Source organism: Arctopsyche grandis, chromosome 4 (assembly GCF_051622035.1).
Source record: "Arctopsyche grandis isolate Sample6627 chromosome 4, ASM5162203v2, whole genome shotgun sequence".
Taxonomy (NCBI): Eukaryota; Metazoa; Arthropoda; class Insecta; order Trichoptera; family Hydropsychidae; genus Arctopsyche; species Arctopsyche grandis.
Window position 1 is genome coordinate 11587243 of NC_135358.1, and position 23718 is coordinate 11610960.

The window sequence follows — 23718 nt, forward strand, 5'->3', positions numbered from 1 at the left end:
AATTCTTGAATAAAACGTATACATATGAAGCATATAAATATATATTTATTTTAATATACATAAATACGTATGAAGCATAATGTGGCCAATGTGATTGCAGTATATCGCTGAATGAATTATTTTGTTGAATAAATATTTGAGGATTCAAAATATTAGTAAAAGAACGGATCAATTAATCATCGTAAAAATCAATTTAATTACATTATTTAATGATTTTTTTTATTTAACGAAAAAGCAGCCACAAAATGCAACCCAAAATCTTCATGACAAAAACAATCGTGTGGGAGTATTTTTTTGTAAAATGTCGGGAGATTTTGCCAATCGTAAAAACATTCTGGGGCTGGAAGCAGTAGTTACAACGTATCAGTCAGTGGTTGAGGTTTCCGTTGTATGGTCAATAGTAGAATTTATAGATGCATCAGTGGTTCAGGTTTCGGATTTATCTCCGAAGTAAGAGTGTCCATGCACTCTTCGATATCGGGTGTTTCAATTTTTATTGAGTGAATTGCTAAAAATCCTTCCTTGGGATCAAGTGCTTCGCAATTTATTTGCAGCTGAAGTTAAAAATAAAAAAAAACCATATCAAGATATGTATATACATAAAACAATTTTTTTCAACAATAGTAAGTTAATAGTAGTTCTTAAAAAAACAGTAAAAATTCATGCCAGTAAATAATGACACTATAGTATTTAAATTATTATTTTAATTACTTACCACAATATCACCATCGTATGAAAATTTCATTTCATTTTCCCTCCATACTTTATCTCCAATTAATGTGACTGGTCTTGTTACGAGAGGGGTAGTGGGATTTGAGGGATCCAATCCAAAAATGAACAGGTTCACACTTTGACTATTAATAGTTGATAAGTATGCTGTTAATATCAACCGAGAGTTCTTGGTTACGCTTAAAATCTCAGACATCCGTTGACAGTTGAGACTATTCCTCACCGTTGTCATATAATAGCCTTTAGAGCCACCACTAGGTCCTGTGAATGTGTCATTATACGCCTGGATTTCAAACTTCGACATAGTACCACCAACAAATAAGCATTCAGTATTAAATTGACCCAACGTCCCGTCATTGAAATCTTCTTCGATACAATATAGTCCGATTGGATCTTCGGTAGTAGAATCTATAGATGCTTCCGTGGTTGAGATTTCAGATGTATCTTCAGTGGTCGAAGTAGTAGAGACCATACACTCTTCGATATCGGGTGTTTCAATTTTTATTGAGTGAATCGCTAAAAATCCTTCCTTGGGATCGAGTACTTCGCAATTTATTTGCAGCTGAATTTAAAAATAAAATAAAATAAAATGAATGCGAGTAAATAATAACACTATAGTATTTCAAATTATTATTTTAATTACTTACCACAATATCACCATCGTATGAAAATTTCATTTCATTTTCCCTCCATACTTTATCTCCAATTAATGTGACTGGTCTTGCTACGAGAGGGTTAGTGGGATTTGAGGGATCCAATCCAAAAATGAACAGGGTCACATTTAGACTATTAATAGTTGATAAGTATGCTGTTAATATCAACCGAGAGTTCTTGGTTACACTTAAAATCTCAGACATCCGTTGACAGTTGGGACTATTCCTCACCGGTGTCATATAATAGCCGTTAGAGCCACCACTAGGTCCTGTGAATGTGTCATTATACGCCTGGATTTCAAACTTCGACATAGTACCACCAACAAATAAGCATTCAGTATTAAATTGACCCAACGTCCCGTCATTGAAATCTTCTTCGATACAATATAGTCCGATTGGAGCTTCGGTAGTAGAATCTATATAAGCTTCCGTGGTTGAGATTTCAGATGTATCTTCAGTGGTCGAAGTAGTAGAGTCCATACACTCTTCGATATCGGGTGTTTCAATTTTTATTGAGTGAATCGCTAAAAATCCTCCCTTGGGATCGAGTACTTCGCAATTTATTTGCAGCTGAATTTAAAAATAAAATAAAATAAAATGAATGCGAGTAAATAATAACACTATAGTATTTCAAATTATTATTTTAATTACTTACCACAATATCACCATCGTATGAAAATTTCATTTCATTTTCCCTCCATACTTTATCTCCAATTAATGTGACTGGTCTTGCTACGAGAGGGTTAGTGGGATTTGAGGGATCCAATCCAAAAATGAACAGGGTCACATTTAGACTATTAATAGTTGATAAGTATGCTGTTAATATCAACCGAGAGTTCTTGGTTACACTTAAAATCTCAGACATCCGTTGACAGTTGGGACTATTCCTCACCGGTGTCATATAATAGCCGTTAGAGCCACCACTAGGTCCTGTGAATGTGTCATTATACGCCTGGATTTCAAACTTCGACATAGTACCACCAACAAATAAGCATTCAGTATTAAATTGACCCAACGTCCCGTCATTGAAATCTTCTTCGATACAATATAGTCCGATTGGATCTTCGGTAGTAGAATCTATATATGCTTCCGTGGTTGAGATTTCAGATGTATCTTCAGTGGTCGAAGTAGTAGAGTCCATACACTCTTCGATATCGGGTGTTTCAATTTTTATTGAGTGAATCGCTAAAAATCCTCCCTTGGGATCGAGTACTTCGCAATTTATTTGCAGCTGAATTTAAAAATAAAATAAAATAAAATGAATGCGAGTAAATAATAACACTATAGTATTTCAAATTATTATTTTAATTACTTACCACAATATCACCATCGTATGAAAATTTCATTTCATTTTCCCTCCATACTTTATCTCCAATTAATGTGATTGGTCTTGTTACGAGAGGGGTAGTGGGATTCGAGGGATCCAATCCAAAAATGAACAGGGTCACATTTTGACTATCAATAGTTGATAAGTATGCTGTTAATATCAATCGAGAGTTCTTGGTTACACTTAAAATCTCAGACATTCGTTGACAGTTGGGACTATTCCTCACCGTTGTCATATAATAGCCGTTAGAGCCACCACTAGGTCCTGTGAATGTGTCATTATACGCCTGGATTTCAAACTTCGACATAGTACCACCAACAAATAAGCATTCAGAATTAAATTGACCCAACGTCCCGTCATTGAAATCTTCTTCAATGCAATATAATTCATCACCAGTGACGTTTCCAACAAAACACAAACTAATTAGACACAACGTATGGATAAGTCCCTTATAGAAAACCATTGCGGCGAGTTGTTAGCTTCTGATCACAGTGAATTAATGACTGATCAAACGTTGATGTAACAATATAATAATACATATATGTTCATATGGGGAGATAGGTGTTGTGTCAACTAATCAGATCAGATAGCACTAGCCCACATATGTATGTACATATCAAAATATCGGATACGTTGTCAGAATGTTGTAAATATTGAATAAATGAAATGAAAGTATTAAAATGAAAGTATTATTATATTATTATTATTATTGAAATGAAAGTATTATTATAGCACAAACGAGCCAAACGTTGTGAGTCAGCGAATGAAGATCTATTTATTAATAAATGAAAGTGCATTTATAAATATGCATTCGGAATTATTGTCATGAAATATGACATATATTTTAATAATACGCCTTTTTTATATCTAACATTCTATATACAACGCGTCTAAAGTGTAAAGAGAAGATACATATGTATATTCATTCGTACATACATATGTGTGTAGACTTTTAATCAGGCATTTCTCTGATAAAAATAGCTAAGTAACTGCTGTTGACATCGAATTTCGGTTGAAAACTCAATTTTAACTATTTTCGAATATCCCTATTGCGTGTTTTAAAAGTATTCACCACAGCAACTCATTAGAAAGAAAGTACGCATGATAATTACAATTGAGCTAGTAAATAAATGATCATCCCAACCAAATTAGTATGTCATTCATTTGGGCCACTGGATGTACAGCAATTTATATACATTGTTATGTAGTGTACTCTTACTCTTTATTCCCGCTTGTTGTTTATCTTGATTGTTTGAGCGCACGCTTAATTGATATTTTCCTTTAATGTTATTTATGAGACTTTCAAAATCTTTATTGCTTTAGCTGCATTCTTCTCACGAATTGTGTTTCCCTTAAATATCATTATCCCTCTTAATCTGCACAACGAATTGTGTGTATCTACCCAACCATTTCTCGATGCACTCGAGGGATACATATGCAAACACTAAATCTTAAAATATTGTTTTTAATTAACTTTATTGCTTTTCAATATTTTTCTCACGAATTGTGTTTCCTTCAAAATCCCTTTTAATCTGTGTGAGTAATTGTGTGTATCCACGAAACCATTTCTCGATACACTCAAGGGATACATATTTCAAATACTAAAACTTGGCACTGATAATCACCAGTTGTTTTACCAAACTGTATTTGTTCGAAATTGTTACCCTTATTGAATATATATTATTATATATACTCATGTTAAATATGTTGAAGACCACTTGTGGTAACACTTTGAGACTAGTAAATTGTAATACAAACTTGTACATTAATCTCGTGTATACTTACTGCTATTTAAAGAATATAACAATCTGATAAAATCTGTGACTATAACATTTTTACACCATCTCCTACTCGTCCCCGTAACAACATATGTATGTACATATGTTCCAGTCCAATGTTTGACTTTGTTTCGTTCAGGAATATACTAGTTTGTATATACAAAAGCTATTGGATTCAGTTTAAGCGCAATCAGTCAATCTTCAAATAGACCGGTTGTCGCATGAAGCTTTTAAATGTCAAAATTTATGTAAAAGCTATCAAAACCTGTGAAACACCAAGTATTTTAAATGGAAATCTTATAGAAACCACATTACAACTTTGCTATGATTCTCGTTTCCACTAATATTGAAAATATTGCAACCCATTATAAGCATATACATGTATGTATGTACATAGAGAATGGGACAAACAATTAAGAATACTTAAATTTATGCCTAATATTGTGTGCATGAACAAACTAGTTCTTTAGTCAATTTGTTATTTTTTGTATGTACCTATACATTAAAACTGGCCATATTGGTGCGTGTATGTTCATAATTGAACGAAATGTACCCTTGGATTGTAACATATGTGTATATATAATATATAACCGAAAAAAAATTGATTAATACAAATTGCCATGTCAAAGTGATTACTAATATGTAGATACTTTCACAGAATATTATAAATTTGCTCAATTCTATGATAAATCAATGGGATTATTAGGTACATACATATATAATATGCTTAAGAATCCTTATAAGTAGGCAAATTAATCTACTACTTAAATGAAAATTTAAGTGCACATACACAAACAGACATTTCCAAAGTTGAACGATAACAAAAAGTTAAAACCTGAACCGAGGGTAATTAGACTGTAATTAAAAGTGAATGGAGCACTTGAGCGGTTAGAGTTCAGTTAGGCTTAATATGTTTTATGTTCTCAGATAAAGGAGGGTAACGCTGAATTTTAAATTTGCATTAAAATATTAGTTATAATACATCTGTACTTACATTGAATCATCCGAAATGAATTCTCTCACAATTGCTCATCGTGAAAAAAATGATATTCCAATTTCGATGAAACTACTGTCAACACGTAACCACTTCTGTACATAACAATCTTATCTAAAAAATGCAATGTGAAAAATTTACTAGGAATTGTTTTCGGTTATTCAATTATCACCTAAGTATTTATATACAGACATATCTGCATTGTGTAGGTTATCGGCGAATATTTTAACTTATTTGTCTGGTAGCCTGCGCTCATCATTATTTTCATAATTGAATGTGATGTATGAGTGGAATTTTGATCATCTCTCTTCCATTTGGACCTCGCAGGGATATTTTATTTGGGGCTTGTTCTTATATCTATATTGTTGCTAGCCATATATGCAAGACTTTCCTTAATTTTTATTTTATTATTTGAAATTTTTTCTTTATCTACTCTTTATCTGTATTTTTGTCTGTGTATGTATATATGTATATATTTTTATTTTTCTCATCTCTCTGTATTTACAGGAGTCCCTAATGCGCCACAACGGTCCAAATTTGAACTAAAATTAATTAATTAATTAATTAATTAATTTCACCTATGAGAATAATGTATCTCACTTATGTGAAATTGATTTGATGTTAATTATTGGTCGAAATGAATGATATCCTAAATTGAGATATTAATAAAAAAAAACTATTTTATCGGGCTTGTTTAATATACTTGTATTATAACGTATGCACGCGCACGCGAGATGATTCAATTTGAGCCATGTCGTTAATGGCATCCATTCATTTTGTCCGGATTTGATTAAGTCGATCCGCCCGCAAACCGGAAATTGCACATTTTAGCCGGATTCAAATGAAAACTGTACCTATAAAATTATTTCACAAATGAAAAAACAAAAACTGTGTAACAGAAAGTAAAATTCTAGTTTAGAAATTAGTAAAGTTTCAATATGCCTTCTGAAGTACAAGAATAATGAAACGATAATTTGATGGGTATCTATATGTATGTATGAGACTCCGATAAGACGTAACTATCTTTACATAGATCAATCTGCTAACAGAGCCGGATTTAGAAGAGAAGCCCTAGCTATTCCACTTGTGGGACACCTCCAATTTACTAGTACATGAAAGTGCAAAAGTTCATCTGAATGTTTTAGGCCAACATCAATGTCAATAACAGATCTGATTTCGAAATGATTTTATTGAACTTGTAGAAATGGCCTAGAAATGAAGCATAAACACTGATTCTAATTCTTCTATTTTCTTGAAACTATTGTTAGCTTTAAGCCTATGTAGTAGTATTACCCTTCAAATTAGCATCAGAGTAAAGGTGACTGCGGCATCAATGATAGCACTATAACTTTTCAAAATAGCTTGTGCTTTCACCCTTGATAATATATTTTAGCTGAAGGCCTCCTGGATTTTGAGGCCCTAGGCTTCAGTCTAGTTAGCTTATACGTAAATCTGATCTCTGATTCACGATATTTGAATGATATTTTGAAAAAAATTAAATAAAGCTAAATTTTCTGGTTCATTGCTTCATATTATAACTAGTAGCCTGTGTGCACATATTAGTGCACTCGGATCAACGGAATTAATAATTTATTAATTTAAAATTTAATTAATTTTTTTGAAAAAAAAATCTTTTGTTTTTATTGGCTGAGTGAGTAATTCATAAACACTCACCAAGCTTCATCTCTTTGAAACGATATACGATTCCAAGGGGAGAAATAGAGACGGAATACTGAAACATCAATACGCACATTACACGCACTTTATACGCACGCACGCACGCATCAGATAATTATTATATACCATTTATTGAAAGGTTTTTTTTTATATAATACCTACTAGTTTGTCACGACGATGCAGCCGATTGCTAGGGCTGTCAGATTTCTTGCTAATCAAACCAGAGGGACAATCCCTCCCCTCCTCCCGAAAAAAGATTAGACATTAAAAATTATTACCTCAACAATAACTTTTTAGTTTATATTAAATAATATACTTTATGATTTTATTAATATTAATTATTTATTAATAAGAACAAATGCAGGAAAATTATGAAATAATATTTTATAAATTTTAAACATATTAACAACCATTATAATTGCATATAATTAAATATTTGTGGCGAGATTTGGTTGACACGCGTAGGAAATGAAAAAAGAGCGTATGTTGCAAACAGCGTTCATTCCGTGACTGTGTTAGATGGAGCTTTATAAATGTAAGAAAATTATCGATTCACGATGAATTGATGAATGGGTTTGGTGCATCCGCTCTAAAATCGCCAGCCAAAGAACGACAGATTAACTGAACGGCAGCTTTAAACGTAATTCTCGTTTTCTCGAATGATAGATTGCACATCAGATGACGAGTAACCTTTCGATGTGCACAGATGCAATTATTAATATTAAGTTGGATCTTTCTGGCGAGTTTAATAAGGCCAGATTCGGAACTTATCGAATCTTGCCTTATTAAACTCGCCTGAAAGATCCAACTCAATTTTAATAATTACCATTTTAATAATTGCATCTGTGCACATCGAAAGGTTACCCGTCATCTGATGTGCAATTTATCATTCGAGAAGACGAGAATTGCATTTAAAGCAGCCGTCCGTTAATCTTTCTTTCAATTTGTCTGGCGATTTTAGAGCGGATGCACCGCATCCAAAGTGGGTTCTATCGAAATTATATATCAGATGCTTACACATTTTTAAATTCCAAAATAAAAGTTGGTAGGTATCTAAAATTCCGAGACTGTGACAATTCCGATTAACCGGGACGTCTGAGAACTTGACCGATTGCCCAATCAGTTGACCGACTGTAAAAATTTTGGAATTGAAGTAAAATTGATGACAGAACATAAGAAATACATTTTCTTGGGAGTAGAAAGTGTCTTCCTAAGAAGATAAGTGTGAAAAAAAATCGTTAATAGGATAACATAAATTTTCAAGCCAAATTATATACTTTTTAGCTCTCTTCGACGTTTAATAATAATGCATGAAAAGGATTATCTCAATAAATAAAGCATTAATTTTATGTGTACGTATCTAAGAAAAAAGAAAATAAAGAAAAAAGTTTTCCATCCGTCTTTTAATTTTATTATTAATTGAATGCTTGCTAGACTACGCTCGCAGATAAAAATTTACGATTATTTTTAATAATAAAAACCAGCGGTTGTAAATCAACGTTTCGCAGTCGCATTTAATTAAAGCGAACGCCTCTTTCACCCTAATAAATTTTCAGTCGGTCGGGGGGGGGGGGGGGATGGAAACGTTTCCCAGAAGAGATCTGGGTACTGAACGACTCCCTCTCTTCCCCTCGGTAACGTAAAAAGAAAACATGCAATCAGCATCTGAAGACTTAGAAAATGATCCTCGTCGGCGTATTTTTCTTTTTTTTTGGTCCGTAGAAAATAGACAGAAGTATATAATAGGCGGCGCATTCCGAGTGCATTTTTTCAGGTGTTTTTACGGTAGATGTGTCCCGTTTCGGAGACGGTGAACCTGGAGCAAGGCGTCGTCCCGCACTGATCTCATTAGCAGTTTGCATACAAAAGGGCCTCATAAGGTCGCGACGCTTGGCTAGAGAGCACCCGCGGGAACCACAGATTGGCGATCGTTGGATTTTATCATAATTTTCAGCGCGGCGCAACGCGGTGTGTCGATTCAGCTACGTAGATGCCAGTGTTCACCAACATTTTTACTAGATTAACTCGCATCTCCTCTGGAGAGCTGGACTCACCATTATGTCTGTGCACCATTTTTATGTTGTAATAGATTATGGCCAAACAAAATGAGCTCCAATTTAACGTTTGTTTTTTTTTTATTATTCAAATATTACATTTAAAACCATACTTAATTTTAAAACATTTCATCACAATTGAAAGCTAATCTTATTCAAATATCTCATAAATCTTATATATAAAACAGACACCGTTCATTGTGTGTGTGTGTGTAATTCGTTTCTGATTGGCTGTCGTTAAATATTCAAAAAAAATTAATAAAAGAAAAACACATGAATATTTACTATTAGATTTAGGGGAATATATAATTGAACTTTATTTTGGATACTATTCACTACATGGAACTTCAATTCGACTAGTTTACACTTAAAATCAGTTAATTGGTACAACTTAACTTTATTTCGAATACTTTTAAATTGAAAATTTATTTATTTATTTAAATGTTGAACCTTTGTGGCATTACAGGAATTCCTAATGCGCCACAATGGTCAAAAATGTAACAGAAAAGAAACAAAATAATAACTATAGAAATTAGAGATGACAAAAATAGAAATATATACATATGTACAAATAAAAATACATTTAACACGATCATAAAAAACAATAAAGCATGATAATATTAGAAATAGACACTATAGCATAGATAAATAAATAATAATATAGATAAATAGAAATAGAAAATAGATACTATTCACCTTAACCTTAATTCCGATACTTTCCACTTTAAATAGGATACTTCGAACTTTAAATTTAGATAATTTTTTCATAGTATCATGAACTATTCATTCAAAAATTTTCAGTTGGAAATTAAATGTTTTAAGATATTTTTGGACAAAGATTATATAGTTTTATGTTTAAAACTGAGTTATTAATTTAAGTTTGGACCATTTTGGCATTACAGGATTCTCTAATGCACCACAATTTTCGAAAATATAACAAAGTTATTAAGGGTCATTAGAAAATATATAGTTGTTTTAAAGACTATTTTTATTTTTACATTACAAATACCGAGTAAAGCCGGGTGATCTATAAAATAACTTCTTTGTATATACATATACCGATAAATGTTGGTTTATTATTAAAATCTAATTTTCATGTTATGATACCCAGACAGCAGACTTATTCATATATTTTTCCAATTTTTACCGCCCCAGGAACGCTGAGCAATTCATCTATATACCTATGTACTATGATTTTATTGTTCATAGATTATGTTCACAATACATCTTCGGTATATTCTAATACCTGCCAATCCAGGGATCATTTCCTATTTTACACATTATTTTTCATGGCAATATTTTAAATATTATCTTATTTTAATTTTAGTGTATAAAACATAACGGGAAAAAAAGTTAAAAACCTATTTTAATTTTTTTTATAAATTTATTTTATTACATTTTATACCAGGAAGGCCTTACAGGTAAACCCAAATGCGCCTTCCTGGCCAATTACAAAACAATGCAGCATTTTTATTACACAAGTCGCTGAATTACGAGACACTGAAAAACTCGCAAATTAACGAGACATCTATGAATTGTACATAAATTTTATTGTAAATTTAATCATACTCAAATAGTGGTGACATAGTAGGTAGGAAGCTTTTCAGCCAATTTAAACAATGCAATCAGAGAAATTGGCAAACTCTGATAGGAAACGATCGAACTGGAGTCTACAGATATACTCAGAAAAAATCTTTGCAATCGAGGTCAGTTCGTGGGATCGAACCCGGCGCCTCTCGGTGTTAGGCAGAAGCTTAACGACTGAGCTATGCTGCTGGCTGTTCATATTACATTTTACATAAATGTTCATAATACAATTTATAAATATGTGTATACTACTTTTGACTAAAGACTCTTTAGAGTCGACGTTCTAAAGCAAATTGTGTTTAGTTTATACCTGAAGGGTGTAGAAATCTTGTTGTAATTAATGATAAAACCAAAACTGATATTCAATGTATTAATTCAGTGCAAATTGGCGTAAATTTATTATTCCTTTTAATTATTTTCCACTGTTCTCTTTTATTTATACGATTATACATAGTAATTTCGATCTGTTGAAATTTTCAAAAATGATTCACGATTAGAAAGTCTATCAATCAAAGCGCGTCAATCAATGTGCGAGCCGGCCCATGAGTCAATTGAAAATTTGCGTTGGGTAAAATTTATTATAATCCATTTAAATAATAAATGACACATATTACTCGCGAATTGGTTCGGAAACACTCGAATCACTATAATTTTGACAGACACACAATTTGCAAAGATTTAGGGTTAACATGTCAAATTGCCATCATTAATCAAACGATCGGTTCATAAAATAAACCAACCCCCTTCCCTCTCACAACACAGAATATTTCCATTAATCATCCACGGTATATATTAATACATACATATGTAGTACATATCACGACTCTTTGACGATACTCACTTCGACATTATTGTTGTTGTCACAGAAAAAAATATGCATATAAATTAAATATAAAAACATACGTGTAATATTTTTTTTATTATTTATTTTAATAAAACGAAAATATCATATATATAATAGCGCTATTCTGTGTGTCTGCGATAAAGCTTGCCATAGTATAATAGTCGTTTTGATTCGACATGCATATGTACGTCACAGTTAAAACACTGCCAACAAAATGTATACGAATATAATAACGAATCAAGAAAAAACCTGTATAAATACTGTTTGCTACCAATACTTACTCTAGGAAAATAGTCTCACAAGCATATAGCGCCATCTATTGAAAATTAATTTTTCTATTGGTGTTTTATATTGTTTACAAGTACGTAGATATTAGACAAAATTAATTAATTAATAAAATAAATTTTCAATAGATGGCGGTAAATTCTCTGCCAAGAGGAAACATTGGTATCAAATAGTATATATATATATATATATATATATATATATATATATATATATATATATATATATATATATATATATATATATTTATAATAAGTTTTTTTCTTATGTTATTGTATTGTACATATGTATGTATGTATATACGTTTTGGCAGTGACTTACCTGTGACGTACATATGTATGTATGTATGTAAGTTTATCAAATCGAAACGACTATTTTAGTACGGCGAACATTATTTCAGACAGACAGACAGTTTGTCTTTTATATTTATGTAGCTAGTTTTTTTTTTACTAATGAAGGTCTGTTCATACTTAACAGCACTGCACAGCTTCAGCACTGCACGACTCTGTTTCAAATATGTCATTTTATTATATTTCTATTCATATCTACCTACACGTCGCGGTCACGTCACGTTCACAGCAAGGCAAAATCGGCTTACTTATACATTACAGGCCATGACGATACGGCGCAATATTACTTACGACGTATTGTCGAGTACTTACAATATGAATGCATATACGTGCATTCGTAGCTACGCGTCAGAATACAAGTCAGCAAAAATGTTTTGGCGTTTATCGTACGAAAAATTATGTATAATCGCGTTGTTGTTGGAAGAAGCTCAAGAAGGCAATAAAAAAGCACGGAGGCGTTTTGATGTGCATTCCATGTTAAAAAATAGAAAAACCGAAGGAGAGTTTTGGACACTGTATAAGGAGCTTGTGGATGATGGACAAAATTTTTTTTAATATTTCCGTAAAAAATTTAAAATATATTTTAAATACATATTTGCGCCAAAACCATGTCGAAAGATTGAACAGCTGTCAACTGACACTATCGATAATTGGTCCAAAACAGCAAAGTGGCAGACTCATGGCACGTAATTCGCGTGTATATTTCCACGATGGCCAAAAAAACGGATACGATACGATGACGGATGTTGCTGTAAGGTATGAACAGGAAATTTCGGGTACTGCTGTAAGCTTGCCGTGGCGTAAATGTGGCGGTTGGTATGAATATACCCATACAAAATGTACCAAAGAATACTTTTCGTACGGCCAGATACCTGCTGAAGTCGGTACGTGCTGACTAGGTATGAACACCCCTTAATACACCCTGAAACTTAAAAAAAACCAAAAGCACCCGTTGATATTTCAACGGGCACAACACTAGTTATATTTAGTTAGCGGTGAAAGTTTGAGGAGCGTTGTCGTTGTTCGATGCACTATTCTGCTGACATGTTTATACATGAAAGTAATCTTATCCTATTTAGTATACAAAACAAAGTACATAATTCAAATACATTTAATATATTTAGTATTTAATATATTAAATACATATATTTAATGTTCAAATAAATTTAATAAAAAAACAAATTAATATTTATTATTAGATTTACTACTACAAACCTGCTGGAACCAGGTAGTATTTAATAAATTACTACCTGTATAGTCTGCCACTTTTGTTAGTTGTGACTTTATTGTCGAGCGGTAAGGTCGGTCCATCCTAAGCAAGTATCGACTTGGTTCCAGCCTCAAAATGTTTTCTAAACTTAAGAGGTATTATTATTTATTATTTGTATTTATAGACACAACAAACTCGCTAGTTCATACTTCTCTAAATATCTATAATTTTCTATTGATTGACCTTGACATTTTGAATTCCACTTGATTTTGTTGAATTATACACCGTATGCCCTGAAAACAAGGCGAACCCCCCCCCCCCCTCCCCCTCACTATTTTTACTTTATTTAAAATTTGTTCGTATATATGTATGTATGTTACAGTCAAAATTGTATTACCAAATGTAATATGTTTTGACTAGTTAAAGTATGTGTCATACGTATGTATGTATATCCCACGTGATTATTTCATATAGCACAATTGGTTTACAATCTGACTGGTCAGAATTAGTCAATATGTACATATACCGATTCTTTCATCTAATATTTGAATATGATTTACAGAACCTAGGCTTTCAATGCGCACCGATTTTTATGTATTTATTCACAGTACTGATTTTCGTGAAAACATCACCTGACTAGTAATTTGAGTCGAAAAGTCATATTTTTTTTGTTTTGAACACATTCTTAAGGTTATCATAATTTTAAACTACTTTTCATAATTCTTTAGTAATATTAAAGCATTCCTGAAAAATAAAACATACTGTAAAAATATCTAAATTGCCAAACTAATATAATATACATATGTATATTAATACTGGCCAGCAACAGTGAAACTGTATTTTCACCTATAGAAACATATGCACATATATCTACTAGTTAATTTGTATTCGAATATGAATTATCTAAAACGCCAGATAAAATATATTAGAGCTAATAATACACTTTGACGATAACATATAAATACATACATACATATGTAAATACTAACGATGTTTTTAATTTTTTTTATGAAAATTGATTGGCTGAAACCCTAGAAACAAAAAAAACATAATTATATCACTAATATAATCCTATAGTATATATTAATCATACTTTTTATACTAACAGTCAATCTTTTTTATTTTATTAAGTTTAATAACTTCATGTTTAAATATTTACATGTGTGTTTTTGAATTACAGTACATCAAAAAATGACTTGAGAGGAGTGTTCCGATCAATGTTTTCAAACAACAACAGTAGGCTGGATGATATAAGCAATCAAACATCATTTAATAAGGATAAAAAGAACACATTCACTAGAAAATTAAAAACGAGACTGTCGTCCATGAGACTATCCAGCAGATCACAGTGGAAAAAGGAGGGTTTCACGTCATACATAACGACCGGTGGTGAATACCACACCATTTCAACACCGGACACTGACAAAGACGACCTGAATGTAACATCGCTTAGCAGCATATTGAAAACTTCAAAAGCGTCAAAATCTAGCATGAAAAAGAAGTTGAGATTTATGGATGATAACTCAGTAAGCAAAGAATGCATAAATTCAGATCAGTCACGGCAGAAGTCAGCAACTGTCGAAGTAACCGACAAGGAACAAATACCCAATGAAAGCGATATAGCTTATTATAAGAAGCTAAAAAAGGAACTTTTGGATAGAAATAAAGACATTGTAACGAAAAGTCCATTGAATAGAAAAGCATCTAGCGCATCGATGCCATCGTATAACACTCTTATAACCGAAAATCTAGAAAAGGTTAAGAAAATTGATGAAAATCTTTTTTATTATCCACCCATCAGTGAGTTTTTACAAGAAGAATCTTCTAAAACCACTCTAGAACAATTGACGATAGCACATGGCATTTGTACATATGTTTCGACTTGTCCTTCGCCCCTTAACAATACTGATCCAACGGCTTTGAATGAGATCAGCCCACCAGAATTCAATTTAAAGGCATGGCCACGCGAAGACGACAACGTTTATGTGGACGAAATAAGCAGTTCTTCTAGTTACAGTGTGCCCAGCTCATCACAGACAATGGAGTGTGCAAATACTGACACTGTTTACTCATACAAAGAATGTGAGAACAATCATTTCAGTGGAAAAATTTCATCATTTAAAAAGAATAAACGTCGTTTCAATCCAATATCTAAGTCATGTACTGTATCACTATTATCTAGAAAAGATGAAACTAGTAGAATGTCGTGGTGTTCAGCGTAATACGTAATCTAGACGTTAAAGTAGTCATTCATAAAAAGTTCCTTTAAAATCAATGTTACTAGTTAAAGTAATTAAAGATATGTTTATACTTTAAATATGTTTTATTTTAGCTAACTAATATACTATAATTGCCATATATGTACATGTATAAATATAATATTTCACTTTAATAGTCTGTATAGGTTAAATAAGATTGTCACTTCGTAAAAATATTTTAATGTGAAAGTAATTAGTATAAAAACTTCAAATAAACGCTGAAAATTTTTTTTTTTATTTTAATAATGAATTATATATGAATGTATGTATTCATTTTTTAAGTTAATTTAAAACAATCTTGTTTTCATTTTCTTAGTAAACTTAGTTCAACCGAACAACATTAGATATTGCACTACTTATGTATGTATATTAATGTATGTATGTATGTACAATGTAACATGTGACAGATATTAAAATAAAAAATTATAATAATAAAAAGCTAAAAAAAAATTGTATATTTTATATTACTTATCTATTATATTGAAATAACCCACACAATATGTTGTATGTACATGCATATGCATGAATAGGTACATACATATATGTATATGTATGTATGTATGTTTATCTGTGCCACTGCAATACACTTGTTCTAAATCTTAAGAAGTTCCTTAATCCCAGAAAGGAAATGGTACATCGACATAAAAAATACTATTAATTAATAAAAAAATTATAACTTGCATAAAAATATATATAAATTTGTTTATTTTAATGTTTAACCAATTAATTGTACACCTCAGCCACATCCACTTAAATTGTATTAAAAATGATACTCAAACTCTTCAATATAACACAATTTAATTTTACCGAGTCTATAACTAAAATCCTTGTTTAGCAGCAAAGGCATCAGTTTGTATTCTTATCAGAAATTAAAAATAAAGTAGTGTAATTCATATTACATCAGAATGATACATACATATATTAAAAATGCATATAAGTAAATAACACTAGTGAAGTTGAATAGCTCGGGAAATTTATTTAAATAATGTTTTGACATCACCATTGTATGCCAACGGGACAATATTATTCCTGCACATTTTATTTCAAAACGAATATTGGAGCTTATGGGATTTATTCTAAAAATGTAAGATATTACATTTGAACTACATATTTAGAGATTCTGAAAATACATATTGATAGTAGCAGCCAGATATTTTTGGTTAAACTTAAAATATTGAAACAATACTGACAGCAGAGTAGATTTTCGTCTACTACCATCATCTTAGCATATAATATGTTGTTAAGAGAGTCATTAAAGATCCCATGATTGTATTGTCATACCATTAAATTTGAAAATTGATACAAATTGATTTGAAATTGAAACAACTAGCTGTTAAATAACCAATTTTGAAATAGCCATCACCATATCTTCTACAAATGATTTTATTAATAACTTTTTTAAGCAAGAAATATCAGGAATAGAAATATTAACAACTTTGGGCATTATATTTATTATATTCAAGATATCAATATTTTTATTTAATTTTTAGAATACAAAATATATTAAAAGATAACTGTTTTTATTTATTTTCATATACCTATTTTTATATATATTAACGTGACTATTTTTTCCAAATTCAAAACCAGTACATTTTTTTACAAAAACATATTTCTATATACTTCAATTATTTAGAACGAAGATTAAAGAATCATGGAGGCACATTTGTGAAAAAATGAATTCATTTTCTTAAATGCTCTTATAAAATTCTACACGAGACTGGTTAAAATTATACTAAGTGATTAGCAAACATTTTAAGGTTTCAACATTCAATTTCGTTTTATCACTAGACTATATATTGTTCATCAAAGTAAAAAATCCTTCGGCTGGTGCATTTATTCCTGATAAATGGAAAAAACATTTGATTAATTTGCCAATATTTTTGTAGGAGACATCATTTTCGAGGAATAATTTGTATATTTATTGTTTAATATACATTCATATTAAAAATGCATCTAAACCACATTACATAAACATTTGACAGCTGCAATTTAATAACAAAAAAAAATTGTAGTGTAATAACAAAGTCATACAATTTAATAAAAGCTGTCAAAAACAACATTACTGTTGTCTATTTAATAGTTTTTGCAATCACAACGTTATACTTATTCAGAATTTGTATATGAATATGTACATATGTACATAGGTAAGTATGTAATAGATTTCAGAAAAAAAATACAAATAGTATTGCAATTTTCAATGTAATATGATAATTTCACTATTTAAGTATACAATTTATTCAACTAATGATAATTTGTTGAGTGCATAATTTTTTCAATTAATTATAGGCGTACCCAGTATTGACATCAGACATTTTAAAAAGAATCTTCACAATCTGAAATAAATAATGATCCTATTTTTATCGAGTCTATAGCTAAAAATCCTTGTTTGGGGGCAAGAGCTTCACAATTAATCCTGAGCTGAAATAAAAAATAACTCGTATTAAATTTTTATTTGAGTTTTTTAATTAAATGGGAATTATTGAAATATCTATGTAATTAAAGAAAATAAATAAAAAACATTTATATATAATAGGTAAAATTAAATAATGTTTTTAAAGTTACCAAAACTTCACCGTCGAATAATAAGGGGATATCAACAGTTGTCCATCTTTTGTCTCCGATAAGCTGATATTCATTAAAAAAGCGTACAAGAGTGGTATTAATCGGATCCATCCCAAATATGAACAAATTTGTAGTTTGATTATTATCAGTTGATAAATATACTGATAATATCAACCGACTACTCCTGGTTATATTTAAAACCTTGAAGTACTCCTGACAGCTGGGTAGTATATCATCCATTGGAGTCATATAATAACCATTAGAGTTATCTGGTACAACAATTGAATCGTCATATGACTGAATTTGAAATGAATTTAAGTCAGTGCCGTTGCATAATGACTCAAATTGACCCAAAGTCCCATCACTAAAGTCCTCATTCACACAATAATTGATACACTCTAGGATTACGTGGGATCCAATTTCAATCGAGTCAATCGCTAAAAATCCTCGTTTAAGAGTAAGTGCTTCGCTATGTATTCTAAGCTGTAATGAATAAACATGGATTTTAATTTATATTACAAATAAAAACATAAAATGAGTTTGCTCATGAATATAATAAGATTTTATTTCAATATTTTATCAAATATCTACACTTGTATGTAAATAATTCATATGCACATATGTATAATTACCAAAACATCCCCGTCAAATAACAAAGGGACTTCTATATTTCTCCATGTGCTATTTCCGGTGATAATAACCTCTTTAAAGATGCGAATGATTGCTGGATTTTTCGGATCCACCCCGAAAATGAACAAACTTGCAATTTGACTCTCATCAGTTGATAGGTATACCGTTAAGGTCAACTTAGAATTCATGGTTAAACTTAAGGCCGTAGAATATTCTTGACAACTAGGTAATCCGTTATCCAAAGTCGTTATGTAATGATCGTTAGACCCATCAGGTCCGGTGATCGAATCGTTATATGATTGCATTTGAAACATTTGTGTACTGAGATTGGTACAAGATTTTCCAAACTGTCCGAAAATTCCATCGTTAAAGTCTTCTTTGTAACAAGATAAGCTTTTACTTTTTACTGTCCAAACAAAGCACAAGAAAACTATGAATAACGTCTGTATGAATTGTTTTGATATAGCCATAATCAAATAGTATTTGCTTCTAATCACAGTGAGTTTATGACTGAGTGTGTGATTTTAATCATTATGTATTTGTAGAAATCTATTTAATTTTTATCAATTATACAAGATAATGTCAATCCTACATATTTATCAAAATAATAAATGGTAAGCTAGTCATTGGACGGTTGATGCTCAAACATTTCATCCTAATTGAGAGATTTATCCTTGGAAAATATTTGACTTTCTTAAAAAATTTGAATTTACCTAAAAAAGAATGTATGTATAGAAAAAAATTTTTTTTTAATTTTACTACAATCTTTAGTTTAAAAAAAATATTAGTTCATATTTGTATGGCGAAGTCAGAATAATGTCACCAGGGGAGTGTCATCATATATATAAATGGAAATAAGGTACGAAACGCAATATTCAAAAGCATCGAAAAAGTAATAACTACATATGTATATACGAACCAGGCTAATGTCCAGATAATAATGAAAGTCCAGGCTAATAATAATGAACCAGGCTAAATCACACTGGTAACCTATGATTCTAGGACATTTCATCTCACAACAATTTCATCGTGGGAACAAATCGCCGACAGATTTCATGCAACTATTTTTTAATTTAACTTTACGGCATTAAAAATTTTCGAACAAAATTTATAATTTATTGTATGGTTGATAAAAGTAAGCTAGAAAGTTTTCAATTCATTTTATTTAAAAAAAGTATCTACATAACATATGTACATATGTATGTATGACTCCAAAAAATCATTGCTACAAATATTTGTATAACGGTTTCAATATTCAATTCAAAAAGTAGTCATCATAAAAATTAAAGGTTAAAATTGTGGATAAAAAATATTTGCATGAAATCTGTCAGTGAGTTGTCCCCGTGATGAAATGGTCATACGATGAAATTTCCGGTTATTTCAATAATATCAATAGTTTCCATATTAGTATCAGATATCTGGAGCAGTGGAGCAACGAGTTTTTGCGCGGAGCTGGAGGGGATGCGTTTTTTTTTATTTGTTTTTCAATTTAAAATAATTTCAATATTTGATGGTTTATTATCCTGGAATAATTTGACATGTGGCGCATCATTCAGCTTTTCAACTTCAACTCCATCTGTACAAAAAAACACCTATTGTTGTTTTGTACAAATGGAGGTGGTACACTTTCTTTTTTATTTTTCTATCGTGATCAAATTATATTCTTGATTATTTTCTCTATTCTTGCTACTATGGTATTTTGAGACAACTTTGTTCGCACCATGTAGTATAGTTATATTATTTGTATTTATGTATGTATTATCATGATATATACATATATATATATATATATTAAATATTAAATTTTTTTTAATAGTAAATAAATTGTCTATAAATATACTTTTATATTTTTTTATCACATACATATATACGTATATAAATAAAATTAATAAATTAAATAAATAAAGATGATAACTAATATGATTCCTATTAAAACTATTCGGAGCACGGAGCGGAGCTGGAGCAAGTACTTAGGTATCGGAGCAGAGCAACTCAAATTAATGTGAAACGTAAAGGAGGTTTGTAAAAAATGGTTGCTCCAGATCTCTGTTTAATATCAATATTTTCAACAGATAAGAATATATAATTTATTTCGACAAAAATATTTTACTATTATTCCTTTTCTTTGAGAAATATTATCTAAAAAAAAAACAGCCTTGTAAAAATACTCCATTCAACGAATGATAAAATAGAAATCTGCTTAATTAATTTCGATTGGTAATATTATTTTACACGCACAGATGTCAGTAGCATTAAAATAAATAAAAAAAATAGCATTTATTGCAAATGTTTTTTGAAAAATTCAAGTATTGTTGTAACAAATTAATTTGGCAATAAACTGGAGAGGATTTGATTATTTAAATACTTTCCGCATTAATTTTATAATGACAATTTTTTATAATATATAATTAATTACAATCAGAGAAGTATTTTCTTTTTTCTTCTGCAATTAAATTAAAAATAAATTATCTTTTGAATAAAAAATAAATAAAACAAACGAAGAGCGATATGCTTTTAAAGTCATGAATATTGGTGAAATTTACGTAGATCCATTCAGATTACCTTTTCTATTGCAATTTTTAACTAATTTAATATTTCAAAGAGTATTTATATATTCCATTCGAGATATGGAAGACAAACAGGTGAGAAGTTCAGAGCACCGTTTGACTTCGGAAGAAGCCAAAGCACTTGTAAATTTATCTCTGAAACCCTCGAGAAAAGTGAGCGCTTCAGACAGCGCTACCGTTTTTCAATTGGATTTAACGACAGAACAGAAACCTACAGCTGATCAAGAAGCCGACGTAGGCTTGAGTCTTGGAACGAGATCGGATGCTGACATTGATGTCGAAAACAATACGGATACTAAAGTCAAACATAAGAAGTCAAGATTTTTAGGTAATAGATGACAATTAATTATGGTGTATGACGTATGATAAGTCCTATAATCATCCAATATCTGTACAGGTTGCTTCGGTTCTAAAACAGACAGTTCCTCAACCCTCGCTGGTGTGGACAATGAATATAATGTTAACGTAAAATTTAGTTTGGGTGTAAAGAGTGAAGATACTTTGAAAGATGATTGTACCCCGTTAGTTATGAAACAAGGCGCATGTCCAGGAACTGAAAATCCCTGTTTGCCAACATGTCATGATGTCTGCAGCCAAACTATGGTGGATACTATTGAAAAAGATGAGGTTATCTTTCTATCACATAATAAAAAAAATAATTTAATCACTCTATACATGTCTTATCTAATATTTTATATACAAATGAATGTTCGTATATAAGTATGTATGCAAATCCACAGTTGAAAATATCACAATGATTTGGACCGTAGACAGGTGTGGAGCCCAGGGTCGAAAGATCCCAATACAAATTGAATTTAAATTAATAATTGTTATAGGACGAATCGGAAAAACTGAAGACTGAATTGGTTGATGAAAAGAGTGATGATATGACAACACATATCATAACTGATACGGAGCCACATTTGACCGTCAAGACTTCTGAAGATGTTTCAGTCCTTACAAAGGAGTCGGAAACTGAAGCGGCCGATGAAAGTAAGCAAATTTGGGTGGTGCGTTATTACGATGACGAAATGGAATCACTTAGGAAAAGATTTGACGATATTGAGCAAGATATTAACGATAACGATTCAGCGGTGCTTAAAAAAATCGGTATATATAGTGTGTCTTATAGTGTGTTTACTCACTTTTGTATACAATAATAAGATATATTAATGACTTCTTTTTTGTCTGCAGATATGCAATCGTCTTATATATTTGATGATGAAACTCAAAAAGAAACAACGATTAAGTGGACTTTACAGAGACAACTTGAAATAGTATTGATTGGAAAAGATGTTGAAATAGAAACAATCATATAAAATTTGAATATAAAACGATTTTTAACTAAAAATTTGAGTTTTATGTTATTTTCTCGAAATTAAAACAGCTGATTATAATATGAGTAATTTATTAACTTCTAAAATCAATGTTTTAAATATATTACTTATAAGATAAATTAATGTGCTTAAATAAAAATATTCTATTATACACCGACTATGTGCATATATATACACATACATATGTATATCAATTTATTTAGATACATTATACATATATGCAGGGCTGTGGAGTCGCTTCAAAGTTTACCGACTCCGACTCTGACTAATGCTTTAAAAAAAACCACTTTCGGTTAATTGACATGTCACCTAATTCATTGAATTATTAGTAATTAAATATAAATAGTTAGTATTACATACATTCATAGTGTAAAAAATTTATTCAATAAAAAAAATGAGAATAAAATAATTATGAGACTGAAGAAACAATCGGTTTAGACAACAACACATTAAAATACGTGCAAATCAACGATTTTATTTATATGTATTATAATTTAAATTCATGATTATTATAAAGAAATTATTTAATTTCAAGTTATTAGTGGATTTACTTGGCACATACCATAATACTATTAATCAAAGAAAATAATAATAATTATCCATTTTTACTAAGTTTGACTCACTAAATTGGAATATGACAATGATTTTAGTTGCCTTCTACTCGTTTATGAGATATGTATAATGTTTTAATAAAAAAGGAGTTGGAGTCGGTTGATTTTTTTCGACTCTGACTCCGCCTTCACAGCCCTGCATATACATATGTAAGTAAAGTGTTAAACATTATATGTAAATGTATAAACCAATTTAATATTTCTAAATTGTGTGTATTATATAAATGAGAGTTTATTTTTTATTATTAACGGCTTGCAGCAGAGT

At 30.5% G+C, this 23718-nt stretch overlaps 3 protein-coding genes across 3 annotated transcripts; 1 reads left to right on the forward strand and 2 right to left on the reverse strand.

The window, feature by feature from the left end:
* Window positions 1-398: 398 nt before the first annotated feature.
* Window positions 399-18757, reverse strand: LOC143910225 (uncharacterized). The gene is made up of 6 exons (XM_077428613.1): window positions 18674-18757; window positions 2699-3128; window positions 2038-2613; window positions 1377-1952; window positions 716-1291; window positions 399-554 (listed from the first exon to the last, which is right to left on the reverse strand). Exons 2-6 carry the CDS (start codon window positions 3014-3016, stop codon window positions 408-410), a joined length of 2193 nt encoding a protein of 730 aa, XP_077284739.1. The 5' UTR covers window positions 3017-3128; window positions 18674-18757; the 3' UTR covers window positions 399-407.
* LOC143910705 (uncharacterized) lies at window positions 13517-15902 on the forward strand. The gene is made up of 2 exons (XM_077429296.1): window positions 13517-13643; window positions 14669-15902. Exons 1-2 carry the CDS (start codon window positions 13624-13626, stop codon window positions 15708-15710), a joined length of 1062 nt encoding a protein of 353 aa, XP_077285422.1. The 5' UTR covers window positions 13517-13623; the 3' UTR covers window positions 15711-15902.
* Window positions 17629-19452, reverse strand: LOC143910226 (uncharacterized). Its single transcript, XM_077428614.1, has 3 exons — window positions 18941-19452; window positions 18309-18791; window positions 17629-18164 (listed from the first exon to the last, which is right to left on the reverse strand). The coding sequence occupies exons 1-3, from the start codon at window positions 19406-19408 to the stop codon at window positions 18060-18062; spliced, it is 1056 nt and encodes a 351-aa protein (XP_077284740.1). The 5' UTR covers window positions 19409-19452; the 3' UTR covers window positions 17629-18059.
* Window positions 19453-23718: the final 4266 nt, after the last annotated feature.

Coding starts and splice junctions, on each gene's coding strand:
- LOC143910225 (XM_077428613.1), bottom strand. CDS start 3,016: ATGTCGAAGTTTGAAATCCAGGCGTATAATGACACATTCACAGGACCT. Junction 2,614..2,698: donor CATACGATGGTGATATTGTG/GTAAGTAATTAA, acceptor TTTTAAATTCAG/CTGCAAATAAATTGCGAAGT. Junction 555..715: donor CATACGATGGTGATATTGTG/GTAAGTAATTAA, acceptor TTTTAACTTCAG/CTGCAAATAAATTGCGAAGC.
- LOC143910705 (XM_077429296.1), top strand. CDS start 13,624: ATGTTTTCTAAACTTAAGAG. Junction 13,644..14,668: donor ATGTTTTCTAAACTTAAGAG/GTATTATTATTT, acceptor TTTGAATTACAG/TACATCAAAAAATGACTTGA.
- LOC143910226 (XM_077428614.1), bottom strand. CDS start 19,408: ATGGCTATATCAAAACAATTCATACAGACGTTATTCATAGTTTTCTTG. Junction 18,792..18,940: donor TATTTGACGGGGATGTTTTG/GTAATTATACAT, acceptor TATTCATTACAG/CTTAGAATACATAGCGAAGC. Junction 18,165..18,308: donor TATTCGACGGTGAAGTTTTG/GTAACTTTAAAA, acceptor TTTTTATTTCAG/CTCAGGATTAATTGTGAAGC.